This window comes from Talpa occidentalis, unplaced genomic scaffold (genome assembly GCF_014898055.3).
Source record: "Talpa occidentalis isolate TD23 unplaced genomic scaffold, MPIMG_talOcc4v2.1 talOcc4.17, whole genome shotgun sequence".
NCBI lineage: Eukaryota > Metazoa > Chordata > Mammalia > Eulipotyphla > Talpidae > Talpa > Talpa occidentalis.
The window spans coordinates 49,891,544-49,914,821 of NW_023601754.1; the positions used below are offsets into that span (position 1 = coordinate 49,891,544).

The window sequence follows — 23,278 nt, forward strand, 5'->3', positions numbered from 1 at the left end:
ACGGGCCGGGAGCGGGCCGGGGAGCGGGCCCAGGAGCCCCGTGCGTTGGGACACTGCCCGCCTGTAAACAGCCTCTTCTCAGACCGTCCGCTGCTGTCCTTTGTCCACCCGGCCGGCCCGGGCCCGGGAGCCCCCGCGGCCACAGCCTCTCAGGAGGAAAGGCACCAGCCCTCTCTCCCTCGCCTTTCTCTCTCAATGCTCTCGGCCTCCAGGGCCCCCAGCCGGGCTTCCTTCTGGTCTCCCGGTTACTCCAAAGGGAGCCTCCCCGCGACCCCAAGCCAGTTCCTTGTCCAGAGCCCTCCCCCGCCTCCCCATAAAAGCCTGCATTGGAGGCCAGGTGATTTGGTCCCCAGCGCCTGCCCACCTCACACCCCAGGCCTGCTAGCTCTGCCCTGCTCCAGACATGCCCCAGCCCTTTAACCACCACGATTCTGCTTTTGCCTCTTCTTCTGCCCCAGTGAGTCTCTGCTTGGTGAGCTCCTGCCCCACCTTCCTGCAGACAGCAGGCCAGCATGTCCGCCGGAGCCCGGGCGAGCCAGCCGCGCCTGCGCCCCTTCCCCTCAGCCCCACGCACGGGACACTGCGGCTAAGCCCTCCACGCTCCCCGAATCTGACCCTTTCTCACCATTTTTCACAACCACCCTGGCCCCAGCCACTGGCACCTCCGGCTGGGGTCATGGCCACAGCCCCATTCCTGCCTCTCCTACCCCCTCTGCCCCCCCAAGCCAGCAGGTCGTCAGACCCCGGGTCCCACCACCAGCTGTGCCCTCTCCACCTCAGCCCCCTGCTTCCGCCAGTGGCTGGTGGGCGTCTGCTGCCTCCTCGCGTGGGACACACATCTACCCGGGGGGCCTCTGCACACACTATCACGCAGAAGCTTCTTCCCCCAAATTCCTGTGCTTTCTCCGAGATACCTTCGGGTATCTGGGCCAGCTTTGCACCGGGGACTGTCCCCATCTCCAGCGCAATAACGCACACCCGCCTGCACTCCCGTGCACAACAGCGCGTGTGCACACACACACACCAACACTCCAACTGCTGCTCCGCAGCACCGCCATCTGCTCTCGCGTTATATGCACCTCCTAGCACAGGCCTCGGTCTGGCTCCCCCACTGCTGTCTCACCGGCGGGTGGGCCAGGCCTGCCGGGTCAGGCCATGACCAAGCCCGCGGTCAGTGTCTCAGAACCCGCCCGCCCGCTGCTGTGTGCAGGACGCGCTCACACCGCCGGTGCCGTGCCCCAGTCACAACCGAGCTTGTCGCATGTAGGTCACCCCACGTCTGGCAACTGACCTGAATGTCTCAAAATCACTGATGAGGCCCGAGCTCCTGGGCGTGACAGTCCAGCCCCATTCCCAGGCGGGGTGCCGGCCCAGCCTTCGCTCCCAGCCCCCCTTCCCGCAGCCCCTCCCCGCACAGCGAGCACCACCCCCGGGATGCGGACGCCCGGCTGAGTGGCAACTTCACGACTTTATTTGTGATGCCTGTGCTTTGTCTCGAAAATACTTCTCCCCCTGCCCGGACAGCGGGCGGGAGGGGGCAGCAAAAATAGAAGACATCCTCGCTATTGCACATGGACTATACACAGCCCACCTGGCCAGGCCGGGGGGCTCTTGGCACATTCTCGGATCCCTGTTGGGGAAGGGGGTGACGGTGGCATCACACGTGAGCAGGGACCTCCGGGCGGCCACTCTGGTCCTGGCTACTGGTCCTGGCACTTCTGGTCCTCTGTTCCTTCCTGGTCCGCCTCCAGCCCTGGGCCCCTCGGCGACGTCCCCCTACCTGGCTTGGCCTCCCCACCTCCATCCTGGCCCTAGACGGCCCCGTGGGCGCTGGGGCTCTGCGCCCACCCAGTCTGGAGGTCCCTGGGGAGGTGATGGCTTCTCAGACGCCCGGGAGCCCTGTCACTCGTTGCGCACGCGGGGAGGGGTGCGTGTGGCAGAAGCAGCTGTATAAATACGGTGCGGGGACTGGCTTCGGCGTCACTTGGAGAGCTTGCTGATGACGCGGATCAGCGCCGCGTTCTCATCCTTGAGCCTCTGGTTGTCGGCTCGCAGGTCGGACAGGGCCTGCGGGGGGCAGGGTCAGCACTGGCCCGGAGCGGCATCCGCGGCCCACAGCCCCCGGTGCTTACCTTCAGCTCCTCCTCCAGCTCGGCTGCCTTGCGCTCCAGGGCCCTCCGCTCCTGGAAAACACGGTGTCAGAGGAGGTCAAAGATCAAGTAAGGCTGAGAGGGGTGGGCAAAGGTCAGAGGGCACAGGTCAGTGCAGCCACCTGGGCCTACAGGGCTGGGGACACACCTGCCCCCAGCCAGCAGCCCCTACTCACAAATCGCTCCAGCTCCAGCAGGGCCGGCCTCTCGGCAAAGCGCTCCTGCCTCTGGCCAGGAAAGCAGAAGCACAGGATCAGAGGCTGAGGAGCCCGCCTGGCCCACAGGCCCTGCCCCAGGCCCGGGCCTGGGCACTCAAGCCCCGCCCATGCTCGGGCAGAGCCTGGCAAGACCCGTCCTCCTCCCCACCTGGGGCCGGAGTGGCCATGCCAGACTAGCACCACCGGGGCCCGGGCCTCACCTGCGTGGCCCGTTCCAGCTCCACCTTGAGCTGGGCCAGCTGCAGCGTGGTCTCCGTCAGGGCCTCACGAAGGCGATCATTCTCCACGCGCAGCTCTGCATACAGCTGGGGCACAGGGGGGGGCAGGTCAGCACTGGGCACTGAGGCAGGAAGGGGCAGGCACCAGCCGCGGGACACACCCCGCTATCAGCTGGGGTCACTGACCTCTCTGAAGCCTCCGTCCAGCTCATCCGACTCGGGCTCAGGCTCCGGGTGCAGGTTCCGCTGCTTGCGGGAGGAGGGGCCAGCCTCAGGGGTGCTGGGTGGGGACAGGGCAGAACATCAGGGGCCAGCCCTGTCCCCCAGACAGGCCAAGCCCATCCCTGCTCCACCTTACCTGGATTGCGAGCTGCCGCCGGCCAGCTCCGCCTCTTCCCCCTGTGGGCAGAGCTGGGGTCAGTCGCATGTCAGCAGGGTCTGGGCCACCCACCCCACCTCCACAGCCACCTGCACCCACCCCTCACCTCTGCCAGCCCCCTCCGCTCCTTGCCAGCCTGGCGGTGCTCCCTGGCCTGCAGGCCCGGGCCCTGGCCCTGCCCCTCAGGCATCTCTGCTGGGGGAGAAGCAGGAATCAGCCCCAACACTGGGGAGGTGACCCCATGGCGCTCTCAGGGTCCCCGAGAAAGCAGGAGGAATGCAGTAGGAGGGCAGGGAGGCACAAGGAAGGCCCTCGGGACCAGACCTCACCTCTCTGGGGGGGGCCATCAGAGTTCTCCACCCCAGGGACGTGGGGCCGCTGGGAAGGGTCCTGTGGGAGAGGGAGGGCAGGGCTGTCAGGACCCGGGCGTCAGGAACCCCCACTGCCTGTTCACCTAGCCCCTCTCACCAGGCTTTGCAGGCACTTCTCCGGCTCTGGGGCCTTTCCTGCGACCTTCTCTGCTTCCTTCAGGTCCGTCAGAGTCACACCCTGGCCGGCAGAGGGCGCAGTAAGACGCACAGGCTCAGGGGCAGTCCCCCTCAGACCCAGGGTCCAGGTCCCCCGGCCTCCGCCCTCAGACCCAGAGTCCAGGCCCCCGGCCTCCCCACTCAGACCCGGGGTCCAGGTCCCCGGCCCCCAACTCAGACCCGGGGTCCAGGCCCCCGGCCTCCCCACTCAGACCCGGGGTCTAGGCCTGGCCCACACCTGAGTGGACCTCCGAGACTGGCGCATGAGGCGAGAGCGAGCTTTCCGCTGGGATTCAGACTCCTCATCCCGCACAGGCATCTGGTAGGACCTGGAAGGATCACGGGTCTCGGGCAGGGACCTTGGGCCCCGTCCCCTGCCCGACACCCAGGGGTTGGAGGGTGTGCTGGGACCTTCCGCCGCAGGGGAGCCCGGGCACTTGGGAACGCAGTCTGGGACAGCCAGGGAGAACAGCTGCCCGCCCGGCCGGCCTGCTCACCTCCGCCGATCGCGGGAGTCTGCCGGGGGCGCTGTGGAGGCCGCAGGGACATTTGGCTTCACTGGGGACCCGGGCTCTGGAGTCCTGGAGGGGAGATGGTGACCAACGCCTGTGTGACTCCTTACTGGGCAGCCCTGCCCAAGCTGGCCTTGGGGCAGGCGTGGGGGGCCCGGGTCAAGTGCGCGCAGTGAGGACAGACATGCGCCCTCGAAGCACCCCCTCCCCCTCCCCCCGCCCTTCAGGGCACACAGGCCCGGAGGACTAGTGTATGGACAACAGGAGGTGACGGGAGGGGGAACGTGTGTGGCGGGGTGCAGGGTGCAGGCTGAGAGGGGTGCAGGCTGAGAGGCCGAGGCCGTCTCCTGTGAACTGTAGTTGATGCACCAGCAGGGAAGCTGAAGCAAAGAGCGTGGGGGCAGGGAGCAGACCCCAAGGGCAGGTAGGCCAGGCAGGTCATGCCCAGGCCCTGGGTACTCACAGGGCAGAGGGTTCTGGCACCTTCCGGGAGGGGGTGGGGGTAATTCTGGCAAGACGGGGCTCCCTGGCCTGTGGAAACAGGAGGCGAGGGGAGCGGGCGTGCTCCTGGCGCAGGCAGGACTGGCCCGCCCCACCCCACTCACCTGAGCAGACGTCCCTTCCAGCAGGGAGGAGGAGGCGGAGCGCTGCAGCCCGGCCCCCAGGGCATCCTCGGCCCCGGGCCTGTGTGAGGGGCCCAGGGCACCGGAGCTCCCCGTCTTCCGGAGGCCAAATCGCTGGGATAAGGGGGCCTCTTTGGAAGGCTGCAGGACAAGGGAGCAGGTCTGTGACAAAGGTTCCCTCACGCAGAGGGCAGGGCCCCCCAGAGTGCCCCAGACCATCGCGTCGGCACCGCCTCCCGGGCACCGCACTCACCACTGGGCTCTGAGGACTCGGGGGGGACGGGGAGGAGACTCCGTTGAGGGTTCTGGGTTCCGCAGGGGGCGGCTCTGTGTGTAGGAAGCCGGGGACGGAATAAGCCAGCTGCCTCTGGGGACCAGCCCTCCTCCCCCAGCCCTCCTCTCCAGGTTCAGGAGCTCCAAGCCTGCCCTCACCTGCAGGGCCTTCTTCTCCCTCTTCTTCGTCGCGGATGGGGGGCCCTCCTGCCCCCCCGGGGCGGCGCTCCTTGGACAAGTCCTGGAGGGAGATCTTCTCTCGGCTGCTCAGTCGACACACAGAACTCCTGGGGGAGAGAGGGTATGGGCACAAGCCCGGGCCACGGGCCGCCGCCCACCGCGCCGCCCCGCACCGCACCACCCCTACCTTCGGTGTCTGCTGCTGGGTGGCAGCTGGGGCTCCTGACCCCGGCTCTGGGAGGCTTCCTTCTGGTTCCGCAGCTGCAAGGGGAAGGGGGCTGCTAGGAGAGGCAGGTCCGGGGGGTGCAGGCCCTCCCTTCTGCCCGGCAGAGGCCCTCGGGTAAGCTGCTCTCTCAGCCCTCTTTACACAGAGGTGCCTGCCCTGGCACTCCCGAAGCTCCGGGCAAGGCCCGGCCCCGGGGCCTGTGGAGAAGCTTCCCGACTGCGGGCACTCGCCGCTCACAGTCCACCACGGCATTCCCATGCCCACACAACAGTACCCCCTTCAGATGAGGGAACTGAGCCCAGAGGGGTGAGCGACCTGACACGCCCGCCAGGCAAGGCCAGGGCAGGGCCAGGACGTGGGCCGGGGCCTGAGCCAGGTCTGACCCACCCCCAGCCTCTCCAGCAGCAGGCCCGGCCGGTGGGAGGCCGCCCTGGGGTGACAAGGCCAGGCTGGGACCACTGGACCCTGTCAGTGGCTGGAGCCCCCAGGGGGCCCGTCTCCTCGGCGGCCCAGCTGCAGCCCCCACCACTCTCCGGGAGCCCGGGCCTGGGCTGGCAGCGGGGAGGCGCAGGCGCTGCGGGGGTGGGCGCTAGGGACCTCCGAGGGGCCTGGACTCACGTCCTCCTGCTTCCGGGCCAGCTCCTCCAGCAGGCTCAGCACCTCCTCGTCAGCCAGGTCGCAGGGACGCTGGCCCTGGGGGAGCAGGGAGGACGGACGGTGAGGGGCGTGGGCCTGCCCGGCCCCTCCACCTCTCGGGATGCCCCGGCCCTACCGCGTGCGTCAGCGAGTCCATGCCCCCGCCGTGCTCGGCCAGCAGGCGGCAGGCGTCCTCCACGCCCCAGTGGGCCGCCGCGTGCAAGGGCGTCCAGCCATCCCCGTCCCGGAGCTCGGGGTCGTAGCCGGCCTGCAGGAGCAGCCTGCGCAGGGAGGCTCGGGGTCAAGGGCCAGGCCGGGGTGCGGGCCGAGGGTGGATGTCCGCCAGCCTTGCCGGGTGCTGCCGCAGACGCAGCCCCTGGGCACCGGCGACCCATGGGACCTGGCCAGTAACTACCCCGCCAGCCCCGCCGGGGAAAGGACGACACCGCAGAGGGGCCACCCCGAGAGGGAAAGCGAGTGTCCCAGAGACGACACTGCAGCTCAGCACAGAGCTTCTCATGGGTGGCCATGCGCCCGCAGGGGACACACCAGCGCCCCGGGGCAGGGGCAGCCGGTGCCCCGGGGTCCTGTCTCCTCAGGTGCACGCCCCCCGCCCACCCCCCAGGGCCCAGATCCGGGCGGGGGTGTTGTGCCAGCACCGCAGGCTTCTGCCGTCTGCTCTCGCAACCCCCGGCTTCCGGCTGCCACTCTGGGCTGTTCTCTTAAAAGGGATGGACGGCCGGGCCCCTGCCCTCTCCCAGTGCGGGCCAGCAAGCCCCGCGTGCGGGCATCAGGGGCGTGTGCTGACCAGGCCCCAGGTCAGAAGAGAAAGGCGGCCAGGTCGGGAGCAACCTCACGTCGAGCGGGATGCACCGGGCTGTATCTCGAGGAAGCACACGGCCTCAGCGACAGGTCGGGAGGGACAGGCTGGGTGGTGGGCAGGGCTCAGGGGGCACAAAGAGGGGAGGGGGGCAGGCAGCGAGGCCGCTCACCTCATCACTTCAATGTAGCCCTTGGCGGCGGCCACGTGCAGGGCGGAGGCCCCTGTGCGGGGGTGCCGGGCCTCGGGCATGGCGCCCCCATTCAGCCAGCACTGCGTGTCGTGAAGCAGCAGCTCCTCCTCGGCCCGCTTGGCTGCCTCGACGTCCACGCCTGTGAGGACGGAGGGGTGGGTGGGCCACAGCCCGCGGCCGGAAGTACAGAGCTGGACTGGCCCCCGCGCTCACCCCGGGACTGGAGGACCCAGACTGGCTTGGGGGGTGAGGGGACCCCAGCTGAGCGCCAGGCACCCAGGTTCCAGCGGAGTTTCCCAGGCTCGCCCGGAGCCTCACGTCTGTCGCTAAGCACAAAACCTGCTGGTGGGCAGCCAGTGTGCGCCGACCCCCCGCTACCCGGTGCTCGGCCCCGCGTCTCCCTGCCTGTACTGCCCTCGTGACGCATCACAGCGGAGGCAACTAGCCGAGAGCGGCCCGGCCCTGAGCCCTGGGCACCGGCTTCCTCCCACCCCAGGGCCGCGCGGTGCCGCCACCTGGAGCAAGCGGCTCCCCGAGGCCCACGTCTCCGTCCGCTGGACCCCGCGCTGCACGGGTGGACGCCAGAGGCGAGCCAAGTGCAAGTCCACTCCCGACACAGCCGGCGCCGCGGCCCAGGCTGACCGCGACCTGGCACGTGCCCTGCGTCCCTGGGTGAGCCTGGGACAGGCCCAGAGGTTCTTTTTGTCCTTGTGGCAGATAACGCACGCTTGCCCTTCTGGGCCATTTTCCAGCGTGCAACCCGGTGGCGTGAAGCACGACGCTCGCCCCATCCCCACCGGCAAGGCCAGAAGGGCCCGCACCTCGCAAAGCAGCAGCTCCGCGCCTGACAGCCCCCAAGGCGGGCACCCATCCTCAGGCCGTCAGGTTCCTGCACCGGCTGGCTTCACGCCTAACACCGTCCCCAAGGCCCGGCGCACTGCTGCCCATGAAGACATCCTTCCTCCCCAAGGCCGGCGCCCACCGCCCACCGCACACGGGCCCCGCTGGCCTCCGCCCCCCGCCGCTGAGACCGGGCAGTGAGCCCGGGTGTGCCGGTGCACGGTCAGGGCTGAATGCCGGGCTGGGGGCACAGCCCGCGAGGCGAGGCAGGAAGAGCAGCGAGGCCCCTTGGCCCGTGGCTCCCACAGGCTCCTTGCAGGGCGCGACTCCACCCCATAGGATCGCCCCCGCGCCGCTCTCCAACGGTCCCGGTCGCTGAGCGGCAGTGACCCCGCACCTCCACATCTTGCTCCGGAGGGGCCCCAGCCTTCACCGCGCCCCGCGGAAGGGGACCCGGGCCGTCGGAGAAGCAGCCGGAACGCCCGGCTCCGGGGCGCCTGGTGGCCATTCTCACGCCCAGGGGCTGGGGACTCCAGGTGGACACCCCCAGGCAAGGCCCGCACGCGGCCTTTTAACTACAAAGGGGGAGATGCCCCCACACGGCACCGGCTGGCGACACCCGCCGAGCTCGAGACGGACAGCGGCACAGGCAGACGCACAGACGGCCCGTCCCCGCTGCCGGCCCCCACGACCTCCGACCAAAACCCGAGGGCGCAGACCTGACCCGGAGGGAGCGGTGGGGCGGGGGACACTCCCAGGCAGGGCCGGTGTGGGCGAGGCGAGGGGGCGGGCGGCGGCTGGCGCAGGGGACAGGCGCAGCCAGGCCGGGCGGTGCCAGCAGCAGGGTCACGCCCCACCCAGTTCCGGGACAGCCCGGGCCCCCCAAGCCTGGGGTGTCACCCGGGACCCCCACAGCCCCCAGATCCACAGGCCCCGGCTCACACCCGACCTCCCCACCACAGCCCCAGAGGCGGCGCTGCCCTCGCCTCACTACAGGCGAGGCCGGTCACCCCGCCGCGGGGCTGCACCCTGGAGGCCAGCCTGAGGAGCCCGCCTGTGAGCAGGACACTCGCGCCAAGACCCACGTGGCCCGCCCTCCGCAGGCGCTCCCGCTCTGGGCCCGGCGCCACTCCCGAGCTCTGCCCGGCTGCTGCCGCGCCCCAGCCACCCGGGGGGAGGGGCAGCGCCAACGCCCCATTTCACAGGGGTAAACACCGAGGTACAGAGGGCCGGGGAGCGAGGACGGGAGGGGCTGGCGGCCTGGGCCCCCGCACTGGGCCCCGACTTGGGGAGGCAGCACCCCGCAGCCCTCCCAAGGCCCACCTCGGCGGGCGATCTCCGCCCTCAGCAGCCCCTCCATGGCGTCTGCCTCAGCCAGGTCCAGGGGCAGGTCCCCATCGCTGTTGACCGCGGCGATGTTGGCCCCGTGGCTCAGGAGGTACCTGGGGGCGGGGGAAGGTCAGGGCGGCCGATCCAGCCCCTTCCTCGAGGCGCGCCCCCTCCCCGCCTCACCTGGCGATGTCCAGGTAGCCGCAGGAGGCGGCCACGTGCAGGGGCGTCCAGCCCTCGTTGTCGGCCTGGTTCACGGTGGCGCCCTGCTCCACCAGGAAGCGCACCACCTCCAGGTTCTCGTCGATGCAGGCCTGGGGGGACACGGCCGTCAGCCCCCGCGCCCGGGCACGGTGGGCACGGTGGGCACAGAGCACATGGCGCGCCGGCCGGACGGCAGCCCCAGGGCAAGCGGCCATGACATTCCAGGAAGAAACCCGCGGCCCTGCGACTGGCCCTGCGACAGGCCCTGGACAGCACCGGCCGTCCCGAAGGCCCCTCCAGCCACTGGCCGCTCAAGACACCCTGGCTCGCCAAGGCCCAGGTCAGCCGGTATCGCGGCTCGAAGCCCCGACGGAGAGCCCCTGAGCCCTGCGGGCGCTGGCCACCAAGCACCCCGCAGCGCCGGCAGACACGGGTGGCCCAGGCACCACCGCCAGGGCTTCCAGGGGAGAGGCAGGAGAGACCCAGGCTCCCCTCAGGCTCAGGGGTGCAGGCCCAGCCCCGCCTCTCTCAGACCCAGCAGACACTCCAGGAGCTGACGGTGACTGGCCTGGAGGCCTGAGGGGAGACGGCCGGGCCCCGGCCTGTCCAGGCCTGGCAAAATGAAGGCGGGTGAGGGTCCAGGGCAGGGCAGGACCCTGTGGGGGCAGGGGGCCATGCTGGTGTGACCCAGAGGCCGGCGCGAGGCACAGACCAGGCCCTCCCATGCGCAGGCCCGGCGGAGGCGGCGGCTCCGGGACACGGCCCTCCAGTCGGGGCGCGTGCAAACGCTGAGGGGGCCGAGCAGGCTCTGGAGCGGGGGTCAGGGAGCCCCCAACTCCTTCACCTCTCCAAGCCGCCCATCTGGAGGGGGGAGGAAGCGACGAGGGCCAAGAGCATGAAGTCATGGAAACTCGGGCTGCGAGGGGCCGCACGTGCCCTGGGAACGGGATGAACTCTGGGCTCGTTTATTTCCATCCGGTTGTCCTGGCGACGGGGGAGGGGGGCACGCAGGCAGCAGGCCTTTCCCTTTCAAGGACCTGGCCCGGCACAGGCACCCCTGTGAACGATGCCTGCGGCCTGGGCACCAGGGACCCGCGGAGCCAGGCCCCACCCCTCCTTCAGGCCGGACTCCAGGCCCAGCTCCCTAAGGACCCAGGAGGGCCCCGCCGCCGCTTCAGACCCAGGAGGCGGCCCAGCCCCTCCCGCTCCAGGCCCGGGTCACTGACTCATGGGGCAATTTCAGGCGGGAGGCGGGGGGTACCTGCTGCGAGCACTGCCGCCCGGCCCGAGATCACCGGGGCGGACACCGACGCCCAGGCTCCGGGAAGGCTCAGGGGGAAACCACAGCCCAGGAGTCACCACACCTGGGTGGAGCCACCTGGGGGTGCCCGGGTCTGGCACTTCCTGGGCCCTCGCAGCTGAAACCAGCCAGTCTCAGCAAACTGGCAGGAGCTGGTCACCCACACCTGACACAAGCCCAGCCGCCCCCCCCAACCCCCCCCCCCGCGGGCCTGCACCTCGAGACAGGAGCTCCCCCTCGGAACCACAGGCGCCCTAACCCTTCTGCACCCTGCACAACCCTGCGAAGTGAATTTCTGCCCTAGAGGGCGTCCCCGCCTGCCCCCTCCCCCGCCCCAACACACGTCTGGCAGCCTGACAGCAGGGCAAGGGCCTCACCAGGGGTCCAGGTCAGGCTTGTGCAGAAGAGGCTTGGCCTGGGGAGCAGGACAAGGAACCCCGCAGGCAGCTCCAGAGAGCCAAGAGCACAGCCAGGCTGGGGAGACACCGAGGCCTGAGCCCCTCTCCCGGGGTTGCCAATGACGCTGAGACCCTGTGGGACACAGGCAGTGGGGCCTCCCCTGGGCAGGAGGCAAGTCCCGGGCAGCAGGAGGGCGCCTGCAGGGGACAGGCCTGTGGTGTGGCAACGGACAGGGGTAGAGGAAACCCTGGGACCGGCGAGCAGCCAACTCCCCAAAGGAACACCTGCGCCTCAGGGAGGTCCCACACGCAGCTGAGCCCTGCTGAGGAGGGACCCGCTCATCCTGTGGGTGAGGAAACTGAGGCACAGTGAGCAAAGACTAACTTAACTGGCAGACACAAAGCTCACGCTGACATCAGAACTCAGGACGGACTGTTTTCCCTAAACCGCTCCACTTCCTGAAACCTGAAAAGGGGGTGTTCCCCATAGTACCTCCAAGATGTCCTTTCCAGGGAGCTCTCTAGCTCCATCAGTAACCAAACCCCAGGGGGTCTGGACCAGTATGGGGAGACCTGCCAGGCAGGGAGAGGGGATAGAGCCTTCTGTGGCTGTCCCCTCCTTGGTGGCACTACTGAGGGGAGAGACAAAAGCCAGAGAGACCTCAGGGGCACAGCAGCACTGGAGGCAGCAATCAAAGTGTCCTGGAAGGGCACAGGGTCAACGCTGCAGAGGGAGAGCACCGGCATGTTCTAGAAACCATGAGAAGGGGCAGAAGAGAGTACACAGTCTATAGGAGGAAGCCACACAGGAGGCAGTGTGGGCAACCCAAATCCACACAAGAGGGTATCCAGGCAGAGGGAGTAAGATGGGCTGGAGAGGTGGCCCAGGAAGAGGTGGGTGCTTTGAGAAGGCCCAGAAAAAGGAAGGTGGTACAGGCCCAACCAAGGGACAGGGACAGAGGAGCTGCCCAGAGACCAAAGCGGCCACAAATGAAGGACTCCAGAGGGAGGCAAGAGGTGGTACAGGCCTTAGGGAAGGAAGAGGGGACCAACTGAATTATGAAGGCATGGGGTTGGGCGGGACATGGCCTGAGGTGACCCAGACTCAGAGAGCATCTGCTTCAAAGGAACGAGGTGGACAGAACCTAGAAAGATGTGGCTGGGGAAGGAGACGCATCCTTAGACAGCAACAGATGGCACAGGCCGAGGAGGAGGAGTGAGGAAAGCAAAGGGTGGAACCTGGAAGTCGCGGCATGGAAGGGTCTGGGCCTAGCCAGAGAGGTGGCCCAGGCAGCGACCAGGGAAAAGGAGGCACAGACCCGGGTGAGGAGGCTGCCACTCAGAGCGAGCAGTGCCTGCCTGCAAGGGGAGAAGTGTCACCGGGGGTGAGAAAATAACTGCCGGAAATGGAGGCAGCTTCTGGGCTGGGGAAAGCGGCCCAGGTAAGCGGCGGCCCCTCAGATGGCAGAGAAGAGGTGGCGCCGGCACAGAGAAGGCTGAGGCTGCCTCTCAGCACCAGCAGTGCCTGCCTGCAAGGGGAGAAGTGTCACCAGGGGAGAGAAAGAACTGCCGGAAGTGGAGGCAGCTTCTGGGCTGGGGAAGCGGCCCAGGTAAGCGGCGGCCCCTCAGAGGGCAGAGAAGAGGTGGCGCCGGCACAGAGAAGGCTGAGGCTGCCTCTCAGCACCAGCAGTGCCTGCCTGCAAGGGGAGAAGTGTCACCAGGGGAGAGAAAGAACTGCCGGAAGTGGAGGCACCTTCTGGGCTGGGGAAGCGGCCCAGGTAAGCGGCGGCCCCTCAGAGGGCAGAGAAGGGGTGGCGCCGGCTCAGAGGAGGCTGAGGGCGCCCCGGGCTGGGAAGAGGGCAGGGCGCGGAGGGGCAGCGCCGGGCGACGCCGTCCGAGGGATGGCTGGGGTCGGGGCGCGCGCAGGGGGCGCGGCGGTGCCTGAGGTGGGCGAGGATGCTCGCGGGCCGGGCCGGGCCGGGCCGGGCGGGCGGGCCGGGCCGGGCCGGGCGGGGCGCTGACCTGGTGCAGGGCGCTGATGCCGTCGGCGTTGGTGGAGTCGAGCACCGCGCGGGCGGGCGGCGGGGCGGCGGGGTCGGGGTCGGGCTCGGCGCCGGGGCCCGGCTCGGCCGCGCGCAGCATCAGGCGCGCCTCGTCCAGGTCGCCGCCCGCGCAGGCCGCCAGGAACTCGGCGGCGCGCTCGAAGCGCACGGTGCGGGCGCGGCGCTCCCCGGGGCCCGGCTCGGCGCCCGCCCGCGCCCCCCACTGCCGCAGCTGCTCCCGCCGCCGCTCGCGGGCCGCCGCCGCCGCGGCGCCCGGGCCCGCCCCCGGGCCGTCCTCGCCGGACATCGCGCCGCCCGCCGCCCGCTGAGGCGCGAGCCCCGAGCCGCCGCCCGCCCGCCCGCCCCGGGGGCCGCCGGGAACTGCCGCTCGCCCGGCGCCGCGCCGCCCCGGGCTCTCCCGGCCCCGCCCGGCGCGCACGTCAGCACGTCGCCCCGGGGCGCGCCGGGAAATGGAGTCCGCGGCCCGGAAGGGCGCCCGCCGGGCCGCGGGGCGCGCTGGGAAGTGGAGTCCCTGAGCGGGCGTTGCCATGGCAACGGTCGGCCCTCTCGGGAATCCGGGCACCTCCACGGTCTGCGGCCGGGGCGTCGGAGGAAAACCTCCACAGGAAGGGGAGCCCGGGCCGCGCCCCAGGCCGGAGCTGTGCGGCAGGGCCTGCCTGCCCACCGTCAAGGGGCCTCCGAGCCCTGGAGCTAAACTCAGCCTTCCCCGGCGCCACAGTTTTCTTGTTTTGATTCCGCTGCCTGCTGCCTTCAGCGGGAAGCGACCCCCACGGAGGCGGGGACGGTCCGGTGCTCACCGCCCTGCCCTGTGCCCAGCACTCGGCCGAGCGGACGCGGCCAGGGCCGCCTGGCCACTCTCGCCAGCATCGGCCGCGTTTTGTGCGCGGAGCGCCTGCGGTGGCGCGTGACTGGGGTGGCTCGTGTCTGGGGTTCTCTGGGGCGGGCACCTCGGATGCAGGTCCCGAGCGCTCGTGGCAGCTCCGTGCTCAACTTCGCAGGAGCCGCCAGCTCTCCCCGGAGCGTCTGCCCGGTTCACGCGCCACCGCAAACGCTGGGGCGCCCACCTTGGGGACCCAACCTTGGGCGCCTGGAGCCGGCCGCGCTTTATTAGGAAGGATCAGAGATCGCTGCGGCTGCCTGCGGGGGAACATTTATTTCAAGCCACAAACAGGACAGACGCTCCAGCATCCGCGGCGCCTGGGCGTGAGCCTCGAGACCCCACGTCCTCACTTCCAGCGGCCTCCAACGCGGCCCTTCCCAGCCCCCTTCCGGCTGCAGAAGAAGAGGGGGCTGTAACGGGGGCCCCCAGGGAAAGGGGAGGTTCCAGGGTCCCTGTGCCACCCAGGGAGGGTGTAGCTGAGCAGGGAAGAGAAGTGGGGGGGAGCTGGAGAGAAGCCTGGAGAAGGAAGCAGGATGGGGAACAGGAGGAGCCTGGAGGAGGCACATGGAGCAGAGACGCGTGAAGAAGCTGCACTTGTTTCTTGGCCCCGCACTGGGTGACACAGACGTGGGTGAGACTGCGGGAAGGTGACACTGGCAGCGTTGATCTTGATTTTGAACTTGCTCCTGTTGTCCCAGATGTGCTGGGCCTCCCGCCCCTCTCCTCCCACCTGGAGGGACCTTAGACCTGAGGCAGCTTTCCGGCCTCAGGGGCCTTGCTTTGGGCCAGCCCTGTGTGGCTGGACATTTACCCAACAGGGGACGGGGAACGTCAGGTGTTTGATTTGGAAACTCCACTCTTGCCCTTGTCTGTGTTGTGCCCTAATTGTATTAAATTTCTTTTCCATTAAAGGTCTTACACACTAGAGTATGTTTTGTCTTGATGCAGCAGATAGCAGAACCTATTTAGACTGGGCAGGTTTGGGGGTTCTGGGGTACCCCTCTCCCTGCCCTGTAACAGGAGGGGTCCCCTGACTTCTGAGAAAGGCGGGGCCTCAAGTCAGGAATTCCATCCCCCAAAATAACGCCTTCCTCACCCAGAGGTTGCTATTTAGAGGCCTCACTGGCAGACGGAAGTGGCAGTTTGGGGGTGAGTTCAGATGCTCTTGTGGGTGTTATCAATGTTTAGAGCCCCAGGGTTGGGGGAAGGGAAGAGTGATTGAGAGGGTAACAGGCAAGAAAGGCCACAGTGGGGTGAAAGGCAGACCCTAGATAAAACGGAGCGGTGGGCGGGGAAGAGGGAAGGGGATGCAGAGCAAAAGAACAGAAACCACAGCTGGCCCGAGCAGCTCGGTTCGGGAGTCTCGTCTGCTCTGCAGATCTTTGCTGCCCCAGGCTTGGCGTTCGCGGACGCCTCAGATGCAAAAGTCGAGCCGCAGTGCAGAATCCCCAAATCCGCAGAGCCGACTTTGAGGGATGGAGCACCCCTCATAGGGTAAGTTTGGGGAAATCAAAAGTTCCACGAGGGTTTTCTCCTGCATGGGGCTCGGGTGCCCCAACCCACATGGGTTCAAAGGGCAGGTGCATTCAGAGCTGGCGGCACTGCTGACATCGGCCAGACCCGGCCTCGCTGCGGGGCCTGGGCACTGCAGGGGACCGGCGTCCTTGCAGGGGCTGTTGGCACCTGCCTCATGGGTGGTGTGTGTGTGTGGTGCCCTAACTGTATCTCCTGGGGGCAAATCACCCACCCCCTTTGAGTACAACTGTAGAGGGTCGCAGACACAGACATGGAGACCCCAGGGAAGAGACAGAGAAAAATGGTCAGAGAATGAGGGACAAAGATGGATAAAGAGACAGGTCCCAAGAAAGGGCGAGGGCCTGAGACCGAGAAAGGGTGGGGGGGGGTGGGGAGGGAGCAAGGGAGGGAGAGACCGGGGGCTGCCCAGGAGTGGGGTGCAATGCTGTGGGTCTGGTTCACTTACAACTTCTGGGCATGGCTGATGCGGTTGTATAGCACATTGATCTGTGGAGATGGGAGGACACGCTGGGACATCCTGGGGAACAAGCCAGTACCCCGGCCTGCTCTGTCCCCACTGGGCCTGGGCCTCCAGTGGAGACAAGGCTCACCTCATATTTCTGCTGCTTCATCTTCTCCATCAGGTCAAACTTCTCTGACTCCAGCTGATGGATCCAGTCCAACAGCTCCTGGGCCTTCTCCCTGACAGGGCGCAAGGACTGATATGAAGGGAAGGCAGGCCCTGCCCGTGGCCCAGAGAGGTTGAGGAAACTGCCTGCAGCCACACAGCAAGTCTCTGATTTGGGTGTGATTTCATGATGGCTGCCATTTGGTTAATATCTGAGGGCAAAATACCCTAAATGGGTCCAAGAGAAGGGTTTTTTAATCTCTGCCTATTTCGTCCATGTCCCATATGGAGACTTCACATTTCCTTAAGAGAGATCATGGTTAAGACCAAAGCTTTGGTTCAAACCCCAGCTTCTCTAGTCTCTGGTTTGAGCGTATGGTCGAGCCACTTCCCCTGGGATCCCGATCCCTCTCCAAAAGAAACCTGGAAAATAAAACTGAAAGAGATGGCTGGTGCCCTGCTCAATATCCCTCCTGCCTTTCTTCCTTAGAAGAAACAGAAATGGGGCCTCCCTGGTGGCTCAGGCGGTTGAGCGCAATGCTGTGAAGCTGTCCGCAGCCTCTGCAGCGCCAGTTTGTTCCCCGCAGGCCGCGGAGCAACCCACATGGCGCAGCAGACCTCTCCTGTCTCCCCGCTGCTCCCCTCAGCAGTGTATTTCTTCAGTCTGCCTGTTCTGTTCCCCGCTCTGTCTCTGGTGAATCCTCTCACCCTCCCGTACATCTGGCCTGTACCCCGGTTCTTGTCTAAATAAATCTTAAATAAATAAATAGCATTTAGGTACCTGGAGAGCCTCAAAAAATACCACTGGGTCCAAATCATGAGTGGTATGTGAAGCAGGGGACAGGGACAGAAGAAATGGGGAAGATGAACAGCCACTGCCTGTTATTTTGTGCCAAGTCCTGCAATTGTGTGCCCTGAGGGAGGGCGAGCAGTGACCTCATGCTGGTGGTATGAATGCGGAAGGATTCCTGCCCTGGAAGTGGGCACATGTGAGAACCTGGCCATTTTGCCCCGGAGAGGCAGCCATTAAACAATTACCATCGCCGCTCACCAGACTCCCAGGGACTTTGCTCAAATCCCAGCTCCTCCACGCGCAGGCTGTACAGCCTTGGGAAGCTTACTGAACCTCTCTGAGCCTCACCTCGAATGTGAGGAAGATAATGTGTCTGTCTCACAGGGCTGTTCATTCTCCAAGGGGAGACCACTCTATCGTGGTCTCAGGCGCCTCTCAGAATGTGGGCGTGATTGTCTCATCACTTGCTCGCTTTACCAATGAGGAAAGCGGGGCCCGGAAAGATGAATCAACCCTAAGACCACACAGCTAGTAAGAGGTGAAGTGGCCCCGAGCCCCGAGCACGTGACCTCAGAATTTGAGTTCCACTTCCTATCACTGTCCCGGCATGAGGGGGGAAGGGGGCAGGGAGTCCTACCAGGGAAAGGCTCGCTGGAAAATTCCCTCTAGCCTGTTTGGTGTTGGTTCAGGTGAACAACGGGCCCTTCCCGAGCTCCCTCCGGAATCACTCAGCCTCCGACAGTCCCTGAGGCCTGGGGCTGCCCGCCCAGAGCACCGCCTCTCAGAGTCACAGGTCTCTGCCCCCCCCCCCCCACCAAAGGCCAGCCTGCCTCAGGGACGCATTTCCCAGAGGAGCCACAGGGGTCCGGAGAGGGAGAGACGCTGACCCAGAGTCACACAGCACGGGGTGCACATGGGCTCCTGCCCGCCTAGTCGATCGGGGTGAGGGTCCCCTTAGCTCAGCCCCAGCCCCTCCAGCCCCACCTACCGGAGCTGATCCTCCCCCATGTAGTCGATGTTGAGAGGCTTCTTGCGATCGGACAGGATGCGCAGTTTCATTTCCCGCCCTGTCTGGCGCTTGCCCCGCTTTTGTTCGGCCTAAGGGAGGGAAGGAGCACCCTGACTGGGTGACTGGTCCTCCAGGACTCCCCTGTCAGCCCAGAGCGCTCTGCAGCCCCCTCAGGCCCTCCTGCCCCGCACCTCCTCCCTCAGACTCAGGGGTCCAGGCTCCCAGCTGTGCCCGCCCTGGGAGCCAGACCTCGGGCCTCAGAGACAGAGCTCACCTTGACCAGGTAGCCCCCGAAGTGGGCCCCCATGTTAGACAGAACCTTCTTCTTTTTGGCTTCGTCCTCAGCCCGCTTCTTGGCCTCCTCCTCCTCCTTCCGCATTTTCTCCTCCTGTGGAAGGAAGGGGCTGACTCAGAGGCCTTCCCCACCCCCTCCAGGGCCTGAGAGAGGGGCTGCAATGCGTGACGCAAGGCTACATCCGAGCCCCTTGATCCAGCCGTGCCTGAAGCAGCCTGTGCCCGAGGCTTGTTAGGTATGTGAGCCAACAGAGCTCTCTTTCTGCTGAGCCCGGTTAGTGGGAGTTTTGGACCCGCCCAACAGAAAGCGCCTCGAGTAATCCAGCGCGAGGACTTTGCTGGGACCACAGAGAACGTCGCCCCGCAGGAGAGAGACGTCCATCTGGGAAGCAGCAGGGGGACCCAGGGGAGGGTGCAGTCACCGCTAGCTTAGCCTGGCGCTCCCGCTCCTTCTCTGTTCTGAAGCGCTGCTGCTCGGCTCTCTCCGCTCGGCGCCGCTCCTGGGCAAGGAAGGCAAGTGAGGGGGTGCGGGACCACCACCCCTGCCCTGCACGCTCCCCAAAGTCCATCCACAAGCAGATGAGCCCTTTTGAGTGTGGCCACAGACTGGGCTCCATCGTTCCCCAGAGTCTCAGCCTCGGATCCGCCCGGAGGGGAACCAGCCCCCCACGGCCCAGGGCCCACGCAGGAGCGAGGGGAAGGGCAGAATGCGGGGAGCCACCCCGCACACGCACGATGCGCTCTTTCAGCGCGATCAGCTCCTCCTCCTCCCTCTTCCGCTGCTCGAAGTGCACGTCAATGAGCGTCTGCAGCTCCAGCAGGTCCTTCTCCATGCGCTTGCGGTGGATGTCCTGCCGGACAGAGGGCGCGAGGTACCCGCCTGCCCACCGCCCTGCGCCGGGACGACCGTCAGCGGGGGGCGCCCTTGCAGGCGCGCGGCCTTGGCCCGGGGCAGAGGCGGGCTGTGGTCCAGGGCGCAGCCAGCAGTGGGTGGACAAGCACGGCGGGAGCCTCGGGTGGGCTCTGCACACGCGCTCCCTATGCCATGGGGCTCCTCTTCCCACGAGGGGAGGGAGGTCTGTTACTCACGTCGAAGTCCACGCGCTCCCCTTCTGGGATCTTGGGGGGGATCAGCGGGGCTACCAGGGAGCGGCTGCTTGGAAAGAGAAGAGAGACCGTGCGTGGACCCCGGGGCCACGTCGGGGCCCAGTCACCAGCTGCAGGACTGACAGGCGGGGCGTGAGGTGGGCACTGTCCCCCGCCCTGTACTGGTGCCCGGGAGTGAAGGGGCTCCGCATGTAATGGCGGCATAACATGCTTACGATCTTGTCTGTTTCGCTTTCTAAGATGCAGCTAGAGAAAAATTTAGTTGCACCTGCGAGTCGCCTTTGATTTGTATGCCCGGCCCCTCCTAGCTTGGGGGGGGAACTCCCCAGGAATTCTCCCTGTCTTTGGTTTCAAAGACAGCGTCTTCTCTTGACTTGCCTCCCGCTTCTCTGACTGTGCCAGCTCTGTCCCCTCCGTCTCCCCTGCCCTCAGGAGCCCCTTCCAGTTTGCCCTCAGCTCACGGGACACTCATGACCAACGTCCACGCTGCCCCTCCTGTGCCCCTCAGCCAGCCAAGGCCTCCTCCTCAGGGTGCAGGCACCGCCTCCCCTGGGAAGCCTTCCTTGGCTGCCGGGGGCTGCATCCCTGTTCCCGGTGCTCCCCACGCGGTGAGGAGTTCCCGGGGAATCTTTGCAGCCAGGAGGACTCTGTCCTTGCTCTGCCTCAACCTCCCCTCTCCCTCTCGCCTTTCTGTGCCCACCTCCGGGGGCAGGAGACACACTTAGGATCTCACCTTGGCTTGGGGCGCTCCTCTTCTAGTGGGGGGGACACAAAGAGAAAATTAGTGAGAGTTGGTGGGGTGGGCCTGACACCCCCAGACCTCTGCCCCCAGGAACCCAGTTTCCCCTCCTGTTGCTGTCAGGGAGGGGCTGGGGGAGTTACGGGAAGACTGGAAGTCAGGAGAAGGAGGGTGACACGTGAGATACACATTCAGAGCGGGTGTGGGCACCCCTCCCACTTTTCCAGGAACCCCGGAGTCCAGAGCCTCTGACTCTCCTCCTTCTCTGCACCCAGAAGCCTGCCCTCGTCCATCAACACCTCGCAGTGCAGGGGGTCCCCAAGGCCTCTCTTCATCCAGGCCCCCAGGAGCTGCGTCCCCAGCCTGCGCTCCTTTGGGGACCCGCAAATCCAGACTCCCAGCACAGCCCCTCCTGCAACCCAGGCCCCAACCTTTGAATGTATGGGGGGGTGGATAACAGAGTCGGGGGCGACGAAGGAGGGGCGCGGAGCCTCTCCGCGAACAAGCGACCCTTCCCCGGCCCGGGGGAGGTGCGGGGGGCGGCCCGGGGGAGGTGCGGGGGGCGGCCGGGGGGGGGGGGGGGGGTCGGCCCTTTTGAGGAGGAAGGGATCGGGTTGAGCCGCCGCGGGCGATTCCCTTCGCGGCCACCAGAGGGCGCGCGGGCGCGCGGGGCTTAAAGGACCGGGGGGGGGGGGGCGTGGCCCGAATCCTCGAGGAATGGGCGCCCCGAGGATGCCCGGGTCTTCCCCGCCCGCGAAATCCATCTCGGGAAGCGAAGCAGCCGCGGTTACCTCGCTCTGCCACCGGCTTCGGCTCCTCGGGGGCTGGGAAGGGGGCGGAGGAGAAGCCAGGACGGGGGTTGGGAGGAGAGAGGGGGGCGCGGTGAAAGCAGCTGCGGGGGGGCCTGCGAGCCCCGCCCGGCCCCGCCCGCCCCGGCCCCGGCCCCCACCGCCGCCGGGCCGGGCCCTCGGCCTGCGGGGTCCAGCTCCAGACCTGCGCGGCCCGCACGCACCTTCCTCCTCATACTCCTCCTCCTCCTCCTCCTCCTCGGCAGCCTCCGCCTCTGCAGGGGGAGGAGAAGAGAGAGCGGGCAGGGCGTCTTCGCGGGGGGCGTGGGGACGCGGCGCAGGGTTCAGGCCGGGCGCCCCTCTGGGCCTCAGCTGCCCTGGGGCGCGGGGAGAGGGTCCTGGAGAGGTACTTATGGCTCCACCGGCTCCCGCACCGGGAAGGTCCCGCAACGGCTCCCTTGGCAAAGATCCGCGGGGGTCCCTCGGCCCCTAAGGCCAGCGCGCTGTCCACTCACCTGCCAGCTGCTCCCTGGGGGCGGGGTGGGAAGGAGAGGGCTCTAGGCGCGGGAGGACGCGCGGCCCAGGCCCAGGCCCGGCCCTCCTGGGGGTCACTCACTCATAGTCCTGGTCTTCCGAGTCCGACATCCTGGTGGGGCCTGAGGACCAGGGACAAGGGAGTGGGGAGGGGTGCAGGAGAAGGGGCTGGAGCCCTAAAGGAACCTGGGCACAGGCCGCACCCCACCCCCACCCCCACCCCCAGCTGTCTTCTCGTCTGGCCCCAGCTTTGTGGGAAGCTGACCGGAGCTGGGATTAGGAGGTGTTGGACGGGACAGCAGCCGAGGACAATAGCTGCCCCACTCCCAGGGGCTATTTTGGGGGGATGTCGCAGACAGTGAAAGAGAGAACATCTAAGGAGGGATTTGGGGGGGTGGAGAATTAGCCACACCTGCCACCACCCCCACCCAGCCCAAGCCCTCCCCTCCTCTGTGTGTGGAATCCGTCCACCTGTCTCCCCCCATCGCCTTCTGGCAGCCATGGGCGGGGCGGGGCGGGGGTGGGGCAGGACTTCTCTAGAGCGCTTTTGTCCCCTGACCTCATCCTGACCCCCAAATACTTAGGTCCCCAGTTTCTGAGATTCCCCACATCCCACGGTGCCCAGGTTAAAAGCCCCCCCAAATCCCGGGACCCCAAGTTATGATACCCCGGTTTCAAGGTCCAGCCAGTCCTCACAGATCCTGATTCTAAGCCCCCCCCCCCATTCTGAAATCCAGACCGTGGGCCAGGACAGCCTAGGGTCTTGATACCCAAACTCGGAGGCCCAATTCATTACACCCCGAATGTGAACTGCAAGTTCTAATACCACCCAGGAGACCTAGAGGCTGAGACCTCGGTTCTAAGCACGTGAGCACCCGCGCCCCATCCCGGGTCCTGTTAACCCGAGCCCAGGTTGCCCCCCATTTCTGAGATTCCCACAGACGCGGCCCCCCGAGGTCCTAAGGTGCTACATTCTGAAACTTCCAAATCCTAGCACCCCAGATCCTGTGGACCCCCCATCCTAATACTTTCCCTTCCTTCCGCCACCCTCCAGCCGCAGCGTCCCGACTCGCCTCCCAAACGCACAGACCGTCACTCCCCAGAGTCCCCCTCAGCCTGGCCCCTCCGGCCTCCCCAAGGGCGCCGTCCCGGGAGGGCGGCCGCTACCTGCGGTCGGGTCTGCAGAGGGGCGGCGCGGCGCGGGCGGCGGGGGTCGGAGCCCCGCGCTTATAGCCCCGGGCTCGGCGCCGCCCCCGAGAGGGGAGGGGATCCCCGCTCCCGAGCCCGACCCCGGCGGCGGGGCTGCTCGGCCACGCCCTCCCCACCCCACCGCCTCGGGCCCCGCCTTCGCCGCCGCCCCGGGGGCTCGGGGTGGAGTCCCGGGCTCCGCACACAGTAGGTCTCTAGACAACGCCCGTTGAGCGGAGGGAAGAGGGACCCTCGCCCCCCTTTTCTGGGTGTCCGTCCCTCCCACCTGTCTCATCTCTTGCCATCTGTGGGTGTCGGTCCTGCTGCTCAGACGCCCCGTCTGTCTCTGTCCATCTCCCTGTCTCCCCCTCCCCGCCCCACCCCTTTGTCTGCCGCCAGATTCCGCTCTGGTGACAACAGGCCCTAAAGCTGGGGAGCAGGTGTGCTTGTGGGGGAGACCGCACACCCCCACCTCCAAAGGACAGGGATCCTTCATTGTGCGCCTCCCCCCTCCCATCCAAGCACGACCTGTCCTCTGGGGCGCCAAGGGGACCCCGCTCCTCCGCCCAGCGTCTCCCCCTCCTCCCCCCCACCCTGCTCCGTTTCTGCCCATGTCGGTGGGGCAGGGCGTCTCCGTGCCCCCCCCTTAGTCCCTGCATTCCGTGGGTGTCTCCCTGCAACCCTAACCCTGATCCTCACCCTCTGGCAGGATCC

The 23,278-nt window shown here is 67.1% G+C and overlaps 2 protein-coding genes across 3 annotated transcripts; both read right to left on the reverse strand.

Annotated features, from left to right (window-relative positions):
- Positions 1–1,435: 1,435 nt before the first annotated feature.
- PPP1R12C (protein phosphatase 1 regulatory subunit 12C) lies at positions 1,436–13,375 on the reverse strand. 2 transcript variants are annotated; one of them, XM_037517213.2, is made up of 22 exons: positions 13,049–13,375; positions 9,308–9,438; positions 9,119–9,237; positions 6,935–7,094; positions 6,079–6,223; positions 5,925–5,999; positions 5,268–5,341; positions 5,060–5,187; positions 4,881–4,954; positions 4,610–4,768; positions 4,468–4,535; positions 3,990–4,073; positions 3,731–3,821; positions 3,434–3,514; positions 3,295–3,355; positions 3,072–3,157; positions 2,945–2,985; positions 2,773–2,866; positions 2,569–2,673; positions 2,327–2,377; positions 2,133–2,183; positions 1,436–2,067 (listed from the first exon to the last, which is right to left on the reverse strand). In XM_037517213.2, the coding sequence occupies exons 1-22, from the start codon at positions 13,373–13,375 to the stop codon at positions 1,981–1,983; spliced, it is 2,292 nt and encodes a 763-aa protein (XP_037373110.1). In that variant the 3' UTR covers positions 1,436–1,980. The 2 variants fall into 2 exon arrangements, with proteins under 2 accessions (XP_037373110.1, XP_037373109.1); XM_037517212.2 differs by having other exon boundaries at positions 3,072–3,160.
- Positions 13,376–14,281: 906 nt separating this feature from the next.
- Positions 14,282–22,569, reverse strand: TNNT1 (troponin T1, slow skeletal type). The gene is given in 14 exon segments (XM_037518211.2): positions 14,282–14,361; positions 15,951–15,991; positions 16,096–16,226; positions 17,601–17,608; positions 17,894–18,003; positions 18,189–18,302; positions 18,631–18,708; positions 18,943–19,059; positions 19,298–19,361; positions 20,049–20,070; positions 20,846–20,878; positions 21,067–21,100; positions 21,455–21,498; positions 22,544–22,569. Coding segments are annotated over 13 exon segments (831 nt in total). The 5' UTR covers positions 21,488–21,498; positions 22,544–22,569; the 3' UTR covers positions 14,282–14,315.
- Between the last annotated feature and the right edge of the window lie 709 nt (positions 22,570–23,278).

Excerpts from the sequence above, each read along its gene's own strand:
- PPP1R12C (XM_037517212.2), bottom strand. The coding sequence starts at position 13,375 with ATGTCCGGCGAGGACGGCCCGGGGGCGGGCCCGGGCGCCGCGGCGGCG. Across the intron at positions 3,822-3,989 it reads GACTCCCGCGATCGGCGGAG|GTCCTACCAGATGCCTGTGC; the intron begins GTGAGCAGGCCG and ends TGATCCTTCCAG. Across the intron at positions 3,161-3,294 it reads TGATGGCCCCCCCCAGAGAG|CAGAGATGCCTGAGGGGCAG; the intron begins GTGAGGTCTGGT and ends CTTCTCCCCCAG.